Here is a 21,848-nt window from a genome sequence, read left to right as displayed (position 1 = left end):
TAAAGTGCGGGTTATGAGAAATTGCGCGCGCCGCCAACGCCGAGCTCGCCGTGCTCGCGGTGCGGCCAGGAGTGGCGACTGGAGTAAGTGCCGCTAGGCCGCCCTGCCCACCGCCTTGCCCGTCGCCTTGCCCGCCGCCCCCGGCCCGGCGTCCCCGTCCGCCGCCTGGACTTGAAGTAACTAACTTTGTTCGCGTCTCCGAGTTGGCCGAAGAAATGGTGAAATATACCCGGGCGGTAAAGCCGTGCGACCCGGCCCGTTCTCGCGAGCTCGCCCTGGCCGGCTTGGTGCCTGGTCGGGGCGGGGAACCCCCGGTGGCACCGCAGAGCGATGGAGCGGCCCCGAGATCGCGCCTTTATTTAAATCAACCGCATCGTGGTGTCACGCCGTGCCTCGCGCGTTGGCGAGCGTTCTTCGAAGACGTCCGAAGGGGACATCTCGACCATCCTCAGGACAGCGTCCTCCTGAGGAAGACGGATGGCGCGCTGCCTGCCACTGCCCCTCGCGGCGAGGTGACGAGTTAAAAATCACGCAAGGATCGGCTCGGCGTTCGACTGCCGCGACACGGAGGCTTCAGAGCCACGTCCAGCATGTGCGTGCGGGCGGGTGGAGCTTCACCGAACTGCGTCAGTTTTTCAGCCACTGGCGTGCAGACCATCCGACGAAAAAAACAACTATAACGACAGCCAAAAAAACGGGGATTAAAAAAACATGGCCCGTCTGGCGGTAACAAGGCAAACATAAAATGACGCGGAGAAATAATAAACAGAATCTAAGGTCATTAAAGTCCGCTTAACAAAAAAAAACTATGTACATAAAAAAAACAGCTTTTTGCAGGCAGGTGGTCATTAAAATTATCTGTACATTTTGAGTTTTGTTCGGCGTCGTGACTGGCGTGACGACACTCGAAGGCACGGAGGCACCCTGGGAAGGCGGCCCTGTTCGGACCAAGACGTTGTTGAATGATCCGTATTATTCCCCCACCACTCTTTCCGCCATTACCGCCCTGGAGTCGTAGCGCCAAAGTAGTGCGAGAGCGCGAGATCCTGGGAGGCTCAGTGGACTGGCGGCTCGGTCTGCCCCGCCCCGCCCCGCCCCGCAGCCACCCCATTTGGCTTATCTGGCGGCGCAACGTCTATTCTTGCAAACTTCGCCACTGTGTGTCTCTGGCGCCGCTGAGGGAGATGCTGGGCGAGCTGTAGGCTGCTGCACTGCCAGAACTTCACGGCCCCCTCCAGGCCACTCCAGGGTCCGCTCCAGGCCTCCAGTCTTTGTTTTTCATTCATTAAGTGCGGCCGCCACAAAAGCGGGGAAAATGACGGCGAAGGCGAAATGGCCTCGCCCCGATCAGGATCACTGTACTGGGCGGCCGACAACGGCAGCAGGGGCTGGCCGCACCATTGTGCCCCGCCGCAGCCAAGGCAGCCACACACCTGATTGGCAAGCATTGTGCCGAAGAGTGCTCTGGGCGTGCATTACGCGCTGAAGGGCCGGCCGATGTGACAGCCCCCCCTTTGAGCCTAGCTTCCCCGCTGCAGAATCCGTGTCGATGGCATGTTCCGGGAATGACAGGCCTGTTCTATGTACTCTGGGAGGAATATCGGCGCTGGTTCGCAGGAATGCATATTGGCGGACAGTACGCTGGACGATTTGCCCGGACCGCAGCCTGGTCCAGTTTCCAGCCTCGCTCGCGGATCTCTTCGTGTGATTGGGGACCGCGCCTGGGCAGCACGGATCGAGCCAATGAAGAGGCATACCAGGGCCAGACAGAGGGCGGGCGTGGGAGTGAGGGAGAGAGGGTAGAGGTCCTTGAGAATTGACGTCGGTGGGGAGGCTGGTGGTGGTATACTGAATTTAACATGAAGCCCAACCGTCCGTTCGAGGCGTATATATATTTCCCCCTTTCCCTGCCCTCCTCCTCTGCCTCTCTCACTCTTTCTTCGGAACTAATAGACTGGAGTAGAGTGGGCGCTCCGATGCTTTACCTACATTTTGCCCCAGATTGCGAGTGCGACTTAAGATTGCGCTCTCGGTCGTCGTAATGGTTGGTGAGAAATTAATTTCCGGTCGCCCCGCCGTGCTTCACGGTGAGAGTAGGGGACGTGGTGTCCCAGCTGCACTACTTTATAACCGCAGTTGACCCACTCTCACTCCATGAAGCTCCATGACCCACTCCCTCAGGCTCCCACGCCGCTTCAAATTTTGGCTGGACACTTTCCTGCCCGGGCTTTGCAGCGACATATTGTTACATTTGAATCTTCGCGTGCAACGTGTTCGTCCGCGACGTGAAGGCCACCGCCGTGCCGGTCACGGCATGGAGCGGCCAGCCACAGTGGGGCCACTAACACTCGAGTCAAACCATGGCACTGCTCATTTGGACGAGGGATCTATGGTACCGTCATGATTCTAGACCTGCTGAAGTGACGCACTCAGCTTAAAACAGAGCTGTGAGTCCCGAGGCTTGGCTCTCCGTGCTCCTGCTCGCTTGCTGCTGTGTGCCCCCAACCAAACTAGCTGCCCAGTTTACCAATCAAGACAGAGTCCGGATAACAACAACTCCGCCCAGCAGCAGGCGGCGGGGCTCCGGGCATGCGGGCCGATTCTGAACAGGGCGCTGTGTCGCTGTCTCTCTCACACTGCTGCACGACGCCCACTGAGTGGGAGAGAGACACAGCGACGAAAGCAAGTATGTTTGGAATCAGCAAGTGTGGAAGTCGAGTTTGCATTGTCGCGAACGGCTCGCTTCGCGCGCCAAGTTTGAAGAAACGGCGCAGCGCGCAGCAGCGTGTCGAGTTTGCCATCCACGCCGCCCCTCCCCCACCCCAGTCCGCGTTTTCTTTGCGCCGTCATCACTTTGCCGTCGGCGGAAGCTTCCGAGAGCAACGGGGTTCAAACAGCCTGTTGGAGGGGGGACTAGTTGAGGGCGGAAGTGGACGGGGCGGGCCGCGGGCCGCGGGCCGGGCGGCGCGGAGGGCGGGACGGGACAGGTTGATTGTGGCCCGGGGGGCCGAAACGCCGTGCTGCCGTGCTGCCGCGCTGCACCAGGCCGGCGACAAGCCAGCGGCAGGCCGTCGCCGGGCCGGCAGGCTGTGCGACGGGAAGCGGTGGATGAGGGGACACTGATGGTGTGCCCTTCCTTCCGGAGGCATGCCGACTAGTGCACGCCACAGCAGTGGAAGTGCCGCGCGCGTACAGTGGACCAGCCGGGGGAGGCGGTCAAAATCCCGGACGCGTAGTGGGCTCTGGAGTCGCTAACTGGGACTCGAACCGAACGTGTGACCCCACCAATGGATTGCTCTTGGAACGCAGAATCCATTGGTGGCCTCACACGTTCAGTTTGAGTCCCATTTAGGGACTCTTTAGCTCAAAACGCGTCTAGAGTTTCTGGACGCCTCCAACGACCTTCTAGCCCCTTGTGCGAGGCTTGCGTCTTGCTACTTTTTGCCTCACGCAGCAACTCGCAGCAACGCTGTGCTATTCTGCCGTGACTCAAAATCGAAGTCAAGCTGGGAAAATCATGTCAGCCACGATAAAGTGAAAATGCAAGGCGTTGCTCTCGAAGGGAGACGTAACGTTAACAGCCGTGCCCTGCAGACTTTGCCGGCTGCCTCGAGGAGTCGGGCGGGTTGGGCTGCCGGATTTTGGCCTCGGCCGCTCGGCTGGAGCAGATTGCTGATGGCGATTCAATGCCAGTTGGAGTGGAGGGCTTTGGCGGGGTGGCCGACGAACGGACGGACGGTTGGGCCGGACTACACTCGCGACCCAGACCCGCAACCCGCACGCGGCGCAGACCGAATAACACCAAATAAGAAAAGCGAGCTGTACTCGCTGCAAGCAGTCCTGTGCGCGCCCTGCCAGCGCGCGTTCGGTCGCTGCTGCTGCAGCAGGCTGTTTCCGAGAGTCGTTTTCGTCGCTCTGTCTCTCTCGCACCCTCACGCGGCGCCCTATGCGTTTGGGAGAGACAGAGCGATGAAAACGACTCCCGGAATCAACCTGCAGGCTAGCAGCCTGCAGGCGTCGGGTGGGATTCTTAACGCCGAGTGTTTCGTCGGCAAGTTTACGGTCGAGTTCGCGCGGCAGACTCGGCGGAGGCGTACCAACGTAACGCACCAAACCGCCAGGCCACCGCTTTACGACAGCTAGGTTTGCCTGGGACTGGAAAACAGGGCTAACTTTCGGATGGAGTCGTATCCGTGTCGTATTGCCTCGCGGCCGGAGTTCGGCTGTTTGGGGCTGCAGGGGATGGTGGACAGACACACAAAAAGCACTGTGGGATGTTGAAAAGGCGAAAGCCTCGGGATGATTGTGGTTAAAACTGAACAAAAGTAAAGTTTCAAAATGTTTTTTTGTTTAAAAACGTGCATGCACACGGTGGAGGGAGGCGCTCGGTGTTCGCGTCGCGACGATGGAAGTTGCGGAGGCGACGTGTCGGGCATCCCGACGCAGACAAACTCGGTTAGCGTTGGCATTTCATTATTTACTTTTGCGGACGGTTTGACACTTTTCCGACCCCTCCCTGCTTCGAGTCTCACCTTTCCTCGCTTCCTGCAGTCTGATTCTGAACAAGGTCTCGTTTCTCTCTCTCGCACCCCCACGGGATGCTCTGTGAGTGCGAGAGAGAGAGAGAGAGAGAGAGAGAGAGAGAGAGAGAGAAGAGAGAGAGAGAGAGAGAGAGAGAGAGAGAGAGAGAGAGAGAGAGAGAGAGAGAGAGAGAGAGAGAGAGAGAGAGAGAGAGAGACGGCGATGGGGGCACTATTCGCACTATTCGGAATGAGCCTTGCCGCTCGGCGTGCCGCTCGGCGTGCGGGGACACGCTTCGTTAGACGCGCAAAGACAACTTGGCGTGCGCGAGCCCGAGCCCCGCCTGGCTGGCGATGCTACATTCGTAATTAAACCGAGATTCTCAGATTACACTGCCAAGCGCCTCGGTGTCAATTTATACTCGGGAGACCCGAATTCAACGGCAATAACTGAAAGAAGACTACTGAGTGAGCCACTCCACCCAGGTGGGCCTCTCTCGAGATTCCCCATAGTAGTTGTCGGCGCGGCTCACACTTGGTCTAGCGCGCAGGGAGGTCCGCCCGCACTCGCTCCTGTTTTACTCTGATGACTGGTTTCCTGTTTAGCGTGGGGGGACTAGTAGTCGCCCGCCTCGCAGTCTCGCACCAATCGCCAGTCCCGATCGTCGTCACTCTGCAAAAGTGCGGCGGGGTGTCCCACAGCACCGAACGAGGTACCCTTGGAGGTCTACCGGGTCGGTGCCTTGCTTGCGGTACCCTAGGACACCACTTTCGGAGGGCGCATCTGGACCTTTCGAGCTTCCAGTCCCCAGGTCGCACTCTGATTCACGGCCTGTTTCACTCACGTCAGCGCAAAATTTGAACGGAAATAATTCGAGAACGCGCAAGTTTACGAGAGAAGAGCTAGATGAAAGTAAGTCCGCTATAGTCACCCGCCCGAGCCCGCCTCGGCTGGTGTGCTTTGGGACACTGTGTCAGCCCGCACAGTGGGCCAGAAGCCGGTGGAGGCGGCCAAAACTCTAGACGCGTTTTGAGCTCCAGAGTCGCTAAATGGGACTCGAACCGAACGTGTGACCCCACCAATGGATTGCTCTCCGAACGAGGAATCCATTGGTGGGGTCACACGTTCGGTTCGAGTCCCATTTAGCGACTCTGGAGCTCAAAACGCGTCTAGAGTTTAGGCCGCCTCCACCGGCTTCTGGCCCACTGTGAGCCACAACAGGTCCACGTGGCGCGCCGCTGCAGTAGACATGTGCGCCGCGCCGCCGCTGCGCCGCCGCCGACAAATTTTACCACGCCGCCGCCGCTGACCAAAAATTTGCGGCGCGCCGCCGCGCCGCCGCCGATGATTTTACCGGCGGCGGCGTCGGCGTCGCGACCTTAAATGCCTAAAGTATTTGCATTTCCATCCGCAGCGAGCGCCAAGGGATAGGCAACCCGACGAGCACGTTCTCCGCCGCCAGAACAAATTCTTATTGGAGTGTTTAAATTGATTAATTTTTACCTTTGTAACGAAACTAGTCTACCCTAAAGAACTAGTCCATCAAATTGTGTTTTATTTTCATGGGCATGTTTTTAAAGTGAGAAAATAGACCAAATTTAAGTCAACCACGCCGCCCGCGCCGCCGCCGCCGCCGCCGATCAAGACATCGGCGCAGACGCCGGCGTCGCCGCCGCCGCCGGCTAAATTTCGGCCAAAACGCCGCCGCCGATGAAAATGCGGTCGGCGCACATGTCTACGCTGCAGCCGCTGCGGGCTGCCGCTTTGATGCAGTCTCAGCCTTGCCAGGCCGACAGGCCGACCGAGGCTCGTGATAGTCTCCTTTGCCGGCTGCAGCGCGCCGCGGCACCGCAACTCAATCAAAGTCACTCCCCCCCCCCTCCTCCCCTCCTCGTTTTATCCTTCGCGGTGCTCTTGATGTGGCCACCCCGGGCCGCCAGCCCCAGCCTGCCACGCGGCTCGCAGCCCCCTAATGAAGTCACACATGAGCAACGCCCTCTTATTCAGAAAGTGCTGCAAAAAATGGGGAAAGGGGGGGGGGGGCAGAGAAAGGGTAGAAAAAGGTGGAGGCGGTCCCGGCCCGTCCTCTGCTCCGTCGTTGTGACGTATTTGTTTTTCGCCCTTCGTGTAATTACTCTTGGCTTTTCTGTCTCTCTCTTTCTCCCCCTCTTCCCCCTCCCCCTCTCTCTCCTTTTAATTCCGGCCGCTCCCCATTCACGCTGCTCATGAGCCCCCCTCCCCCTTAATTTCTTGACATAAACAGATTACGCGGCCCCGTCGTTACGTTTTCAAGAAGAGGCCTGCCAACTTTTCCCGCCAAAATTCGCGACCTTATTTCCGGCCGCATTATGTACGCGCGTTTGCGGACTGATTCCGAGAGTCGTCGCTCTGTCTCTCTCACACGTGCAGGGGACGCCCCACGAGTGCGAGAGAGACAGAGAACGAGTCTGGGAATCAGTGCGCCGCGGTGTACGTGTGGTTCGCGAGGCACGCTGACAATGCGCTTTGAAAGCCCCGCCCGCGCACGGCAACAGAGGCAACAGAAAGGGGGGGGGGGGGTCGCCAGTAAAGCCGGACGTGTTTTAACGCCGTGTTTACAGAAAGAATACGCAGGCAGCCTTGGCGCCGAGGCGGGGCGCGGCGCGGCACAGTGGGCCAGAAGTCCGGTGGAGGCGGCCAAAACTCCAGACGCGTTTTGAGCTCCAGAGTCTCTAAATGGGACTCGAACCGAACGTGGACCCCACCAATGGATTGCTCTCCGAACGAGGAATCCATTGGTGGGGTCACTCGGTCGACTCGAGTCCTGTCTAGCGACGCTGGAGCTCAAAACGCGTCTAGAGTTTTGGCCGCCTCCACCGGCCTTCTGGCCCACTGTGCGCGGCGGCGCTGGGATTGGCAGGCTCAGCGAACGACGAACGGCGAGGCGCCCTTCCCACTTTCCTCTTTTCGGCGCCGCCGGTTCGCCAGTGGCGGTGTAAAAAGCCGAGGCAAGCAGGCAAACGCCAAAACAAACAAAACCAGACAAAAACCGCGGATACCGCAATTATGGCACGGGCAGGAGAGAAGGGGGAATGCATTGTTTTCGCGCGGGGGGAATAAGGTGGCCCGAAAAAGGGGTTCTTGAAAACACAATAAAAGGCATTAGGCTGCTAATGGAGGCGGCTAGGGGGTGGGCGCGCGGCGACGGCTAAGGGCCGTATGAGGCGGGGACCGCTCAGTCTGGTGAACAGACTAACTGTTGCCGTCAGGCCTGTCGAGGTGGCTCTTTTGTTTGTCATAAGCCAGGCAAGTTTTTTTTTCAGCGGGTGCGTGAGCATGGTCGAGCACCCCCGAGGAGCGCACCTCGGCCACCCTAGGCCGTCCCAGTGCCCGTCCAAGGACCTTTTGTTCGTCCTGGTGGAAGGCCTGCAGAACAATCTGCGGCTCCACTGCGCCGCGCGCTGGCGAGGTCGCCTCCGAAGGCCGGCACCTCGGTGCCATCAGCCGAAGCAGCGGCCCAAACGCAGCCCGGCCAGAGATCCGCGCAGGAGCTATGGTCCACTTCCCACTTGAGGGGCTCCTGTCCCGTCCCGCTCACCTCCGAGCTCAAGACGGTGAAGCCGTTTACCCCTCCCCCTCACAGTGGGCCAGAAGACCAGCGGAGGCGGCCAAAACTCTAGACGCGTTTTGAGCTCCAGAGTCGCTAAATGGGACTCGAACCGAACGTGTGACCCCACCAATGGATTCCTCGTTCGGAGAGCAATCCATTGGTGGGGTCACACGTTCGGTTCGAGTCCTGTTTAGCGACTCAGGAGCTCAAAACGCGTCTGGAGTTTTGGCCGCCTCCACCGGTCTTCTGGCCCACTGTGCTCCCCCTCCCCTCCCCGCAACGCACGGCGTAATGGCCCCCAATTTGGGAGTGCGTGCCGGGCGGCCGCGGCGAGGCCGCCGTTCCGCTGCCGTTTCAAAGCCGTTTCCGCGGGGATGTTGAAGATGAGGCCGATCCGGGGCTGCTCCGGGCGAGAGCGCGGCCAGGACACCGGAAAAGGCAGCCAGCCCGATGGAGCGGTCTCGGGTAACCCGGCCGGCCTCGCCCCGCCGGCGCCGGCGATGCGCTGCGGCCGGAGGGCTGTTTGTCAGTCGCTGCCTCGACAGACCACGGCATCCTGGCGCCCCGCCGCGCCGCGCGTCCCGGCCAGGTACTCCAGGCGTGCCGCGGGCTGGCTTATTGATAGACAGACTCCGCCTCCGCCGTCAAACACAAAGCCTCGGCGCTGAATCGCAGCGAGGCAGCGGGGCGGTCTCGGCGTCTTCAGCCTGCGAGGCAGGCAGGCCCGCAAGACAGCTCGGCGCGGCGGGCCAGCCTATCCTCGTCTTGCAAGGCGCTCGCGGCGCGGCGCCGACCAAGCAACTAGGATTCAAGTGGACGCTCCACCGGAAATGCGGCTTGGAATAAATTGAAGTAAATTGGAAAAAAAAAGAGAAATAGGAAAATGTGTAAAAAAAAAAAAATACTTCATCACTGGAGTATTAGCATCGCCTGCGAAACTTACTGATCCCCTCGGACACACGTAATTTTCCCTTACTCAGTACACTGAGAATGAAAGAGTCATGATCATGACTAAAATTTTGGGTGAGGAATTCTTTATTCCCCAAATTTGGGTGAGGAAATTTTCCTCGCCCAAATTTGGGTGAGGAAAGTTTCCTCGCCCAAATTTGGGTCATAATACTATGGAGCTATATAGGGAGCTGATACACCCTTTCTCACCCAAAATTGGGCGAGGAAGCTTTCCTCGCCCAAATTGGGCGAGGAAACATTCCTCGCCCAAATTTGGGTGAGAAAGTAAACCTCGCCCAAAATTGGGTATTGATCATGACTTTTTCATTCTCAGTGTATTAAAACGCCGTGCCGTAATCCTGGTTTTCATTTTCTGTTTTCGGTGCATGAGTCGATCGGGCGGCACAGAGGTCGGGCGGGGCGTGGTGCCCTCGGGATGCACCCTGCTGCCCTGCTGCCCCTTGGCTACCCCGCTGCGATCCAAATAGAAGCAAGAAGTCGGTAGGGCCGCGCCGAGTAGGGCCGGGCCAAGTAGGGCCGCGCTGGGATCACCCGGCCAGCCAGCGTCGATTGGAGTAGCGTTCGAGTTTCCAACTTTGCGAACAATGTCGAAAGAAAAGAGAGAGAGCGAGCAGCAGAGAGAGATACAGGCAGAGGAACGGAGAGAGAGAGAGAAGGGGGGGGGGAGGGAGGGAGAGAGAGTGGGCGGTATGAATGCCGGAAGGATCGCTTAGCGAGGATGGAGCGAGGCCGGGGCTTGGCTGCGCTGGCGCGGGGCCCCGAGACCGGCCCGGCCGGTCGGAAACACCGAAATAAACACAACTTTTTCGGCCGTTCCCTCCGCGGGGAGTGCGCGTGATATGATAAGCGTGTTTCCCGGCCGTCTTTGTCGGCGTGCCCTCGCTCTGCCCCGGTCTGGTTCGGTTCGGCTCGCTGTCTTCCTCACGGCTTGCGTCGCGTTGCGTCGCGTCCCGTCGCGAGGCTAGACTGCGCATATCAGAGACAATGCCGCAGCCCTTTGAAATTCAACGAGGCCGTAGGTGTGTGGAGGGGGGGGGGTCGAGGGGGTGGAAGGCGCACTCCTTGGCCTGCGGCGTGTTTGCATTCCCGGTCTCGCTTGCCACGCCACAGCACCCGCCTGACGAGCCATTTTTTCGTGCGGGTGCGGCGACCTTTCATCTCCACGCCGCACAGAGGGCCAGAAGACCGGTGGAGGCGGCGCCAAAATCTCAGACGCGTTTTGAGCTCCAGAGTCGCTAAACAGAACTCAATCGACCGTGCGACCCCACCAATGGATTCCTCGTTCGGAGAGCAATCCATTGGTGGGGTCACACGGTCGGTTCGAGTCCTGTTTAGCGACTCTGAAGCTCAAAATGCGTCCGCGATGTTGACCGCCTCCGCCGACCGAATCGCCGCACTTGCAACACCGCCCTGCTGCTGCCGCACAGACTCGACACCTCAAAGTAAAGTAGAAAATGGTGCAGGTTGTCCCGGAGCGCGTTCGGCGCGGGCTGAACCAGTCGAACCGGTGGAGGAGGGAAGCTGGAGAGGTGCTGTGCTCCTCAATGATTCAGGGGGGAGAGACTCTGAAGAACGGTGGGAGTGCGTGGAAGTGGAAGTGCACGCGGACCAAGCCGCCCACAGCAGCGGCCGTGGGGCCACTACGAACCAGGGCCCGGCCGCGTGGGCGCGTCAATCACACACACACACACACTCACACACAGATCGAGCACTCCTTTCAAACCTGACAATGGGTGCATTGTCTGCGAGTTTTCGGCCCCCGCTGATCCCGGGGCACAACAAGCCGGCCGTGGCCGTGGCCGCTCTGACGGCAATGCAGTCCGCGGTTCGTCTTTGCGGTCTCGAGTGTCTGGCATTCGTCCGCCGCGCTCGGTAACGAGGAGCAAGTCGCCGTTGTTGTCGGCGGCCCCGTTCGTCGCGCTCCCATTTTGCATATTGCATCAAAAGAGGCAGCGATCCCGAGCACTGCTCGGTCGCTCTGTCTCCCTCGCTCTCCTCCGGGACGCCGCGCGAGTGCGAGAGAGCCAGAGCGCCGAATCATGCCGCATCGTCACAAATTTAGACGAACACGACGGCGAGGATGGCGCGGGCCTCGTCGACACGCCACGCCCCTCCCCGTCGACCTAGACCCGATGACCACACGGCCGCGGGGCGCTGGCTGGCGTGGCTGGCATGGCTGGCATGGCTAGGGTCGCGGTGGGCGGCGGGCCCGGCCGGTCCCTGGGGACGACGGGGCACAGTGGGCCAGAAGACCGGTGGAGGCGGCCAAAACTCGAGACGCATTTTGAGCTCCAGAGTCGCTAAATGGGATTCGAACCGAACGTGTGACCCCACCAATGGATTGCTCTCCGGACGAGGAATCCATTGGTGGGGTCACACGTTTGATTCGAGTCCCATTTAGCGACTCTGGAGCTCAAAACGCGTCTAGAGTTTTGGCCGCCTCCACCGGCCTTCTGGCCCACTGTGCGGGGACCTACGTCCTGCTGTCGCGCGGCCGCATCTGATGCCGCCATCCGGTGCTCGACGCGTCCCTCCGACGGCCGCGCGGGGTGGGCGGAGTGGAGGGACGGCGGGCACGGAGGGCACGCTGATAAATATTCATAGCCCTCGGGTGACAAGCGTTCCCAGGTGAGGACTGCATTGTCATTGGTCCATTGGTCACGGTGAAGGGAGGGCGAAAGCGTCTCCCATTTCACTGCGAGCGGCCCCAGGGACTAATTGGCTGTCTGCCCGTTTCCCGCTGATCTGCATTCGTGGAACGCGCTGCCGTTTTCGGTTTGGTCGGTAGCTTGCAGTCGGGCCCGTCGCCGGGGCTGCCGGGGTGTCGGCGGCGATGCAACGCCAGACCTACCTCACCGCGTGCCGCCCCTGCCGCCCTTGCGCCAGCCCCGCGGCCGACCAGGCCAGCCAGCCAGGCCAGCCGGGCCAGCCCCGCGGCTGCCGAGCCGAAGGTGCCGGCGCGGGCCTCGGGTGTTTCCGCCGCCACTTCGGCCACCCCCACCCCAACGGACGGGGCTCCGCGCGGCAGTCGGCGAGCGACGGCGGCCGCGGACGGTTCCTGGACACGGCGGGGTGCGCTCTAGCCGATCTAGCGCTGCGGACTACTCGTCTCTCGTGCGTCGCGACGCCGGGCGTACGCCGGGCGGCCACGTGAGCCCCGGAGCTGGTGGCGCTGGTCGCGCTCGCGGTGTTGTGTTCTGGTGGACGGGGTGGGACAGGTAGTGCTGGCTCAATTTGGATACCCTACATCGCACTCCTCGGTGTCGCTGCCTCAAGTTACTACCGTGAGTATTCCCACAATCCTTCTGTTGTTCATTGTTGCCGAAACTGACAGTCCTCGTTAGTAACAAAACAAAATGACAGAGAGTCAAGACAAGGTTATCATGAGATTCCGAGTGACATTTCCGCGTTGGTGACACGGTGCTTCGGCTAAGTGATAACCATGTGACAACCATGTCCGAAAAAAGGGCCCTAAAAGGGTCTGAGAGATTGGAGGAGGGTCAGGTGAGGTCGGGCGAAGAGGGCGAAGAGGGTCAACCCTGGTCTGCGCGGTGGGTCGCGGCGCGGCGGCGGGTCCCCAGGGTCGCGCTGCTCGCCGCGCTGCCCGCCGCGCTGCATTGGTCCCCGCGGCACGTCCGCGCAAAGGGACAAAACGGCGGGGATAAAAAGGCGGATCACGCCGTGCCGGCCGTGTTGCTGCACGGATCGGAGCGTGTGCGGGGAATATTTAGCGGGCCACGCCTTCGCACCCTTTACCGACCCTCCTCTCCATGTTCGCGCTCAAAATTTCTGCCGGCCTCTTTTTACGCCCTCGGTGTTATTCTTTTTTATCCCCGAGTGAAAGTTGTTTATTGCTGTTTCACAAGTCCACAGAAAAGTTGACAAACTCAAATGCGAGTATTCCACCTTAAATTCAGGGATCCTTTCCGACGTTGTAGGCTGTCCAGGGTGCACTTGCTCATTCGAGGGGGTAACAACTGGTAAATTTCGTGTCAGCCGGATTACGGATTACCCCGGATTACCCCGGATTATCCCCAAATTACCTCCGGATTACAACCAAAATAATCCTGGATTACCCCGGATTACCCCGGATTACCCCGGATTACCTCCCAATTTGCTGTCAGCCGGATTCCAGAAGTCGTTACCCCCTCGTGCTCATTACACACAACATTTTCCCTCTGTTTTATTTTTTAAGAATAACTTTGGTTGCCTCCGAACAAAGAAACTAATGTAGCCACTGCGCATAAAAGGCGGCCCCACCCCTCCTCCTCCGCTCATCCCGCTCGCATTATGTGTCACTTTCCACTTTTCTGATTCTGACTCCGGCTGTCAGGCGCATGCATGCTTTGGATTCCCAGCAGTGCGTGAGAGCTTTTGCGCAGCGCGGGCAGAGTCGCGGAAAATCTCTGCGCCCTGTGCGTCTAATATCAGGGCAAACGGCAAAAATAAATAGAAAGGGCCCCCTTCCCTTTTCCTCGGGGACCGGTCCGCCCGACTGGGCGCCGTTTCATCAGGGATGCGTCTCGAGATAATATGGAGAAAATGGCCTTGAAACCTCTTGAGTAGTCTGAGCTGCTGATTGAGACAGGCGTCAACCGTGCATACCCTGCCTGCTGCTGGCCTTTTGGCTCGTTAGCCGCCTGCCTTGTTTGCTCACCCCCACCTGCCACCCCTTCCCCTCTTTCACAGCTTGTGCGTGAACAACACTCGCAGACTAAGCGAAACTTCTCTTCCGATTGCGTTTCAGCTTTTTCGGGCCGCCTCTGATTACCAAGTTTGACTTTTCAGTCGGCTGCCTCCTAGTCCCTTTGGCAAACAGAGAGGCGGCTCCGGCGCCAGGGGCCTCTTCCACGAGGGGTCATATTTTCGCCCGCCTCTCTGGTGTTCCACCGTCGCCTCGGGTGGCGATTCCGTTTGAAACAGGATGAGGCAGCGCCACGCGAGACGAGTAGTAAATAAAGAACTTGTTGCAGCCTGTGCGATGCGGCCCGTGGCGCGTGGCGGCCGTCGTGGAGGACGGGGCACTCGCTGAGGCTCAGCCCAGCGGGCCGAGATGGAGGCATGGGCGCTGCTGCTCGTCGCGGCCCTGGCCGGGCTGTGGCCCAGCCTCCCCGGACCCGGATATGGTGAGTAGCCAAATTGATTTGGGTGAGAAATTTTGAAAAGCAGCACATGATGTTTGAAGACAAGTCGCAGGGCAAATGATAAAAAGTTGTCCTGACATAGGAATTATCCAATGGGATGTCGCGGCAGTCTTGACAACAGAGGATCTAAGAACTTGGCTGTGACTTTGACGATCCCATACTACTGGTGACCTACTGAGGTTAAGGTTGCAAGGGGCCAAGGTACCGTACCTGTAGACTTTGTAGGGCCTTTTATTCTTTTCATTTTACAGTCCCCACCGCTGTGGCACCCATCACTGTGAAGGACAGAGATACTTAGCGGAGTCTTAGGAGGGTCGGGATAAAGAGATGGGCGAGCAGGAAAAGATTTTCCTTAGTTTTCCCAGTGCGGCGAAGGGGCAGGCAGTAAGCTGCTTCCAATACTTTCCCCACCAGAGGCCTTCCCCATCATCATTGCTAATAGCGGGCAAGCAATGCCTAGCAGTGTGCCTGGCAGTGCCTAGAGGCGGGCGGCTGTTGATGCCAACTCGGTTCAGTTTCGCTGTTGTTCCAAAACATCGCGGCGATCAGAATGGGAGGCTGGCGTTACAACCTGACGCCAAGTTGCCGCTCTCGCACTCTCCAGTGTCGCGCCTGCGGCGATCTCGAGTCTTATCCAAGTCTTGTCCATTCCCGTCCGCCCGGGGGCTCCCCGGCCTCTCCAGCGCCTCTCCGGGGGGCTCTTGACAAGGGCTCCAGGCGACTTAAGTATTATTGTTGAGGGCCGCTCTTCTCCTTTGTTCCCGATTAAAGGAAAAGGGGAGGCGGTGAGAGTAGACGGCGTCCAAGTGGACACCTGTCCGCCGAGAAGTGGCTCCATCCAGCAGCTTCGGTCCAGCGTGTTGAGCACGAGCACCTCGAAGAAAAGTTCAGTCTGCGTTTTGCAGAGGATGCTGGAGTTAGCGACAGTGATGTCAACATTCACATAAGCTCTTTGATGACGTCCAGTGACTGCCAAAGAACCTCGTTCTTCTGTCTTGCGAACGGAGTCATATATCAACAAACACGTGAACATTGTGTAGATTTTGTTCCACTTGAAAAAGGTTGTTGGTTTCCTGCTTACTCTGATGTTTGGAAGGGTAGCTATTTAACTAGCGTCGGGGTAGCGGATAGCTATGTCAGAGATTCCCCGGACAGCGCCGCATTTGAGCACGGCACTGCACGCGTGGCTGTCGGGTTTAGCCGCGACCAGTTTTAATCTGCGGGTGGTGTAAGGGCGGCCCCCCGTGGGTCCTCGTACCAACACATGGCACCTCGGCCTGTGTCTACGCGTTGCTACGCGCCCTCACCTCCCCGGGGGCTCTAGAGCGGGTGGGGCGCGCGGGGCGGGGGCAGGCAGGGCAGCACTACATCAACACCAGCACGCCCCGTCCCTGGAGGCAACAGCAAGAAGGGAAATTCAAGCTCACGTGCCTACCACACACCCTGCCTGGTTTACCACCGCGTCGTCTTTTTCTCTCTTCATTTCCAGCCGCAGCGTCGTGTAATTGGCCGGGCTCTTTTTTGCTTCTTCTCCGATAAAGCGGTGCAAATCGACGTCTCCGGGAGTTGGTCTTGAGTTCTGGTTGCTCACCTCTTCGCTGGCTGCTCCGCGTCCACCACCCTGTCTCCCTCCCTCTCCTTCGTCCTCCGACCCGTCTCCCTCCACCGCCACGACCCCAGCGTGGCCCCTGCCCCCGCCACCCCTGGCCTGTCTGGCCACCCCGAGCCATTTTCCCCGGTGACACTTGACGGTCCGAATCGGCTCGCCTCCTGTACCGAGGCGGATGCAATGGTTCATTTCTTTGTCGACTCGTGGTGCCCGTCAAAATGATGGCCTTTTACGTCTTCTCCGGCTGGCTTACCCGATTTTTACAAGGCCTATTTATCATAGCCGACGAAAAAGACGACGCCGTTGCCCAAGAAACACGCGGTAGATGCATAATCCCAACAGGCCGTGCGCAAGTTTCGCGGAAGGCATCCTTTGTTTTCTTAATGAATTGCTGCCGCGCGCTCGTAATAGAACGGAATGCATAATCGAATTTAATTTCCCGGGGAAAAGCGGCTTGGCCGCGGCCTCCACGCTTGTGTTTTATCTCGAGAACACCGTTCTTCATCCTCGCTGCGGCGCGCAGTGGGCGGAAAACCGATATAGGCCGGCCAAATTACAGGCGCGTTTGCCGCCCTAGTTCTTGAATTGGATTTGAATACTGAGTCAAGCTATGGTACCAATAGAATTTCCTTATAAACAGAAAGATCCTTGAGTTGGCATCCTTGAGGAGTCGTAAAGGACTACAGAAATCAAAACGTGTCTAGCGTGTTGATATAGGCCGGCCAAATTACAGGCGCGTTTGCCGCCCTAGTTCTTGAATAGGATTTGAATTCTGAGTCAAGTGATAGTACCAATAGCATTTCCTTATAAACAGAAAGATCCTTGAGTTGGCATCCTCGCGAGGAGTCGTAAAGGACTACAGAAATCAAAACGTGTCTACCGTGTCTCGTGTGCCTAATGGAAGAGGCCTCGAGACGTTTCTCTTCCCCTCTGCGGCCAGAGGCTGGCGATGCCACTCCCCCGAGCCTCACGCGCCTCACCCGCCCCACCAGTGTGCCTGCAACTTGGTGGCGAAGTTACAAAGTCTCGTTACGGGGTGATTCCGTGCGTAGAGGCCGTTTTAGCCACCTTCGAAAGTCAAGAAATCAATCTTGCTTGTTTGGCCGGAATTTGGCCTAGATGGCATCAATTGAACCCCAGGAAGACACTCTGAGCGTGGGCGAGCTAAAACTTGACTTTCGTTTTCTCCCCCTATAAAATATGACGAAATTAACTGAAAATATGACGGAAATTACGCTTCACGGAAATTACAAACAGGTGTTTCTGGCTCACTGCAACTGCATATCGCCACAGAAATATGCCATAAGTTTGGCACACTAGTTTGACGTCAAGACACATCTTTTCACGTGTAGGATGTCTTTCAAAACGCAATAGACGAGGAGCGAGAGGGGCATACGGAAATTACAGCAATTGTTACAACCCACCGATTTCACACACAACTTCCACTCGCACACTCACCCCTCTCACTTTTTCGTCACCGAAACTCGTTCACATGGTAAACAGACCGTGCTGATTCTAAATACGGCGGTGGTTATGAGCAGGGAGCACTCCTAGTAGTTTTTTTGGTGCTTACTTTGAAACCGCTAAGGTAAAAGTCGGAGTACGGTGGACATTTAGTACGCGTTCTGAAAGTACAGTTCCAGTCAATATACGATCTTTAAATTCAAGCAAGATAGTCACTATTAGTTAGAGATTTGATGGGTGTGTGTGGAATTCGAAGATTTGAATGGAACGAAGGGTTATAGAGCCGCAAAGTTGGTGTAAGGTGCGAATGGACATGACGGAACTTACAAAATCGACCCTTTTGGCCCCTCCCCCGCGTCACATGTTAGCTTTGAAAGTGCGTATACAAAGGGAACAAGCTATTCTAGTGCCAAACAAGATTCTTAAGTGTATAAATGGACTGCACTCGAATAAGTTCGGTCTGGGGAGGGTGTGGACACGAAAACGCCCTCTACGCGCGGAATCACCCTACGGCGTCCCGGTGTCATACGAGGCGGCGTGACGAGACGCGCTTCCAGCGACCTTATCATTTTTGACGGGAAACTGGCCTTTGTGGACGGCCTTGACGGTTCTTTCTCGTTGGCTCGCACATTGCAGAAATTCCCCGGAAACCGTCCTAATCGTATTAAAACGAAACTGTGTGCGTCGTTTGTGTGACCCTGCTCCAAAATATTGCCTCCCTGCGAGCCCACAGCCTGGGCGCGGACTCCGTCTGGCCTCATTGGTACTCACCGCGCACGTCCGCCAGATCGACGACCAGCACACGGCCCTCCTGGTCCTTGCGGTGGGCCGTGGCGCGGATGTTGTGCACGTGGCGGGAGAACCGCGCGCTATGTCATTGGGCCTCGCGGCCACAGTGGAGATTAGCCAAGAAACGGTGAGAGTTTCGAAGTGAATGGCCAACATTGGATCGGCCACCACACGTTTTTCGTGCTTGCTGCACATCGTTTTGCGCGACGCAGTCTTTCAAAGCACTGCGAAGCTCAAAAGCAACCGCAAACGAGATAGAACACAACGTGTTGTTTCTCTGCGTCAGGATTCACTGTCGCATATTGCCTCAACGAACACGGAGCCGGGCACCGCGCTCGCGACCCAGTAACGCGACATCAAAGACGAGCCGTGCGCTAAAAAGCCGGGCAAAAACAGAGGGGTCGTATCTCGGGCTCGGCGACCCACTGGATCCTAAGTACCCTTTGGATAAACGCGACCGAATTAGTGCGCTGCGAACCGTGCGTCCAAGGACGCGGCGTTTGCGAAGCGGGCCTCAATGACGCAACGTACCCTTCAGATATTGGCTGCGTGCTGTGTGTGAGTGGCCCCCTGTACGGCCTTTCCATTTTATTCTCATTTATTTGATTCTTTCTAGGTTTTGTAGAAGCACTTGTTCACTTGGTTCACCGTTTAATCGCATGGCCCAAATTTCTGACGAAGAGAAATTTAAAGGACCTACGGCAATAATGATCGCAAAAATGCTCAAACTTTTTTTTGCAGTGCCGTAAGAATGGCCAGTCATCCACTCATGCGGCTGAAAACGGGGCCGGGGTGGGCACCAGCTCGTGTGGCCATCGCGGCTATCCCAGGGGCTTGACGCGCTCCACTTAGGTCATTGTTGGGCAGTGAAAAGAAAAAGCAGCACTGCCGACGCAGTGAAAGTCATGGCCTCACGGCTTCATCACCGCCCAGCCAAATAAATGCATCCCCCCCCCCCCGGGTAGGCGGGAGGGGCGAAAGGCTTCGGCACGGTAATGCGCAGGGGATTCTTGCGGGGGACGGGAAACTTACTCACTTTTGCGCGATTTCGCGGTCGGGAAAGCGGGATAAGAAGGGGATTTAGCCTTCCAGCCGGGAGGGGAGGGGGCATTGGCGGGGTCCTCGGGAACGGCTCACGTCCGGGCTGGAGACCGGTTCAGGCGGACGTAAACATGATTGCCCGTGGAACGAGAAGGCCTTTTGGTACTATTTAATATTTGATTCGGGTCGTTCAAACTGTCGAGACTGTTGACGGCCAAGTCCTTCCGGCCCACTGTGCGTGCGGCGCTGTGCGGCCTGCCACGGACTGCCCCGGGGCTACAGCTACCAACAGCTGCGTGCAGCGGCCTGCAACTGGCTCGCCGCTCGGAACATCAATTCCGCGCAGTCGATGCCAGACACCCTCGGCCAGCGCTGTGACAGGACAGAGCCTCCCAAACCGGATTCCGTGCGAGCTCACACACACACATCGACCCAGACACACGCACGTGCGCACGTACTGGGTGGTGGAAAGTGCATACACCAGGTTGTGTGTGTGTGACCTGCGTCGGTGAAGGGGGCCGTTCGAAGGCGTAATGAGGCTACACATTCAGGCCTTTCGAAACGACCACTCTCAAACGGCGTACTAGGGATTTAAGGTCCGCTGTAACAACGCGGTGGAATCGGTAATTTGCGATGAAGATTGCGTGGCCAGTAGTATGGATGCCCCATCGTCGTAGGCCGCCATCTTGACTCCCCATCCCGACGGATGGTCGACGTGCTAGGGCACTGTAAACCGAACGTTAGACTGGGAACCTTTCGTTGGGTCCAACTTTCGTCAGTCAGCCAACCACCATGATGAAGTATCCAAATCATGGCGCCCCGCGACGTTGGCGCGCTGTACTACTGGAGCTTGTCCTCGCTCCTGCGACTGCTTTCAATTCGCAACACGCCAGCTGAACTGTGGAACGGACTTTTCGCTTCCCAGGGTTTCAGTAAGCCGCTCTGCGTTCAACTCCGCGTTCAGAGGCGCCTGTCCTGCCCATCACTCCGGCAGACAAGGCCACCGCGGAGTTGGAGCGCCGTGCGTTTCCAGGCCGTGCACTGCCGCAGCGCGCACTCCGCACTCACGGTGCCCAAGTGCGCCCCACTGAGTTTTTGGAGTGGCTTTCATGGCGACAGCGCGACAGCAGCGGCACCTCGATGGATTCAGGCGCCGCCAAGTTATGACATCGGCTGTCTGGACCACGCGCACGCGCTCCGCGCCGGGCTGCCAGGAAGGGGGAGGGCTGCCGAGTAGAAGCCAACAGCGACTGTCTGAAAAGCGTTGATTCCTAAAAAGGTCAATCTTGAGGCGGGCGACGTGAAGGAGAGACACTGTCTCCGGGGTACACATGGCAGGCAGAGGCATAGTGCACCGGCCTTACTTGGAAGAGGAAAAATCACGTGGCATCGCAACGGGAGAGAGGATAAAATACACGAGAGAGGCAAAAACCGCAGGTTTCACCGGAGCAGCAGCGGCAGCTCTCGTCGAAATCCTCCAGCAGCGGAAAGTCCGGAAATGAGGCAGATGGCGAAATAATAGGGGCCCGAATGTGTCCCGGGATGGCGCCGGGATGGCACAGCCGTGGCACCGCCCTCGGCTTTGGCGACGACGCGCACGACGACTCCGTGGCGCAGACGGGGAGCGCGGCGGGGCTTTCGGTGCCTGACGTATCGGCAGCCATCTCCGGACCATTTCGAGTCCCCGCCGATTCGACCTGATGGATACCGTGACCCTGCGGCGTCGCGGCCTCTCTCTCTCTCTCTCTCTCTCTCTCTCTCTCTCTCTCTCTCTCTCTCTCTCTCTCTCTCTCTCTCTCTCTCTCTCTCTCTCTCTGTGTGTGTGTGTGTGTGTGTGAGTGGGAGCGAGTGTGCGGAAGGGAGACAGCGGCGCAAGGTTCGGGCAGGTCGCACAAAATCGGGTCGGACAAACTATATACGCTGGAAACGTTTCAACAAACCATTCGACCCTGACAGAGATACGCTGCCACACGAGCAGTGAACTCGGCCATGTCCCTTCTTTCTTGCCCGCTCGAGTGGTTCCATTCTGTCACTCTTTTCCTTGTCTTTTATATTTGTCCCTTTCACCCTATCGGGCATGAGCTATTCCGTGAAAGTCAGGGGGACCCAGCCGTCCCTTTCCGGCCTCTGGCGGCGTGTCCGAGGGCGTGTGTTGCCCCAAGCATGGCAGAGGCACGGCCGGCGGGGGCGGCCCGGGACGCGTACGACCCACAGCCCGCACGGCCTGCACGGCCTGAGATCCTAATCCTCGCCTTCAAATAAACATTGCGATCCGCACTCTTCCTGCTTCGTGCCGCCTCTTGCTTTTGCAGAGGGCCCCGCCACCGTGCCGCTCGCAGGCCCGGCAGGCCCGGCGGGCCTTTGGCAAACACCGCCAGCCCGCCAGGCCGTCGGAGCGCGAATATACACGGAAAAAGTCGTCGGCAGCAGCCGAGAGGGGATTGACTGCTGACACTAGAACGCGCGGGGCGCGGCACGGCAGGGCGCGGGGCCGCACCACGGCGGCGTGCACCGCTCCATAATGCATGAGCTGATGTTAATCTCTGCAGCTTCCGCGCCCCGCCGCGCCTCGCCGCGCCCCACCGCGCCCCACCGCGCCCCGCCGCGCCCCGCCGCGCCCCGCCGCGCCCCGCCGCGCCCCGCCGCGCCCTGCCGCGCCCCGCCGCCCCCCGCCGCGCCCCGCGTCTAGACGCTGGCAGCCTTTTCCGCCATTGTGGAGTGG

At 58.5% G+C, this 21,848-nt stretch overlaps 1 protein-coding gene across 1 annotated transcript in view; it reads left to right on the top strand.

Moving 5' to 3' along the window:
• Positions 1 to 12,125: 12,125 nt before the first annotated feature.
• LOC117643728 overlaps positions 12,126 to 21,848 on the top strand; it is a 51,636-nt gene continuing 41,913 nt past the window's right edge. Inside the window, exons 1-2 of the mRNA XM_034382792.1 lie at positions 12,126 to 12,363; positions 14,053 to 14,205. Of these exons, the coding sequence (XP_034238683.1) occupies positions 14,133 to 14,205 (73 nt within the window). The 5' untranslated portion in view covers positions 12,126 to 12,363; positions 14,053 to 14,132. The remainder of the gene's footprint in view (positions 12,364 to 14,052; positions 14,206 to 21,848) is intronic.

This window comes from Thrips palmi, unplaced genomic scaffold (genome assembly GCF_012932325.1).
Source record: "Thrips palmi isolate BJ-2018 unplaced genomic scaffold, TpBJ-2018v1 HiC_scaffold_17, whole genome shotgun sequence".
NCBI lineage: Eukaryota > Metazoa > Arthropoda > Insecta > Thysanoptera > Thripidae > Thrips > Thrips palmi.
Note: the sequence above shows the minus strand (reverse complement) of the source record. Positions and strands in the feature narration are given on the sequence as shown.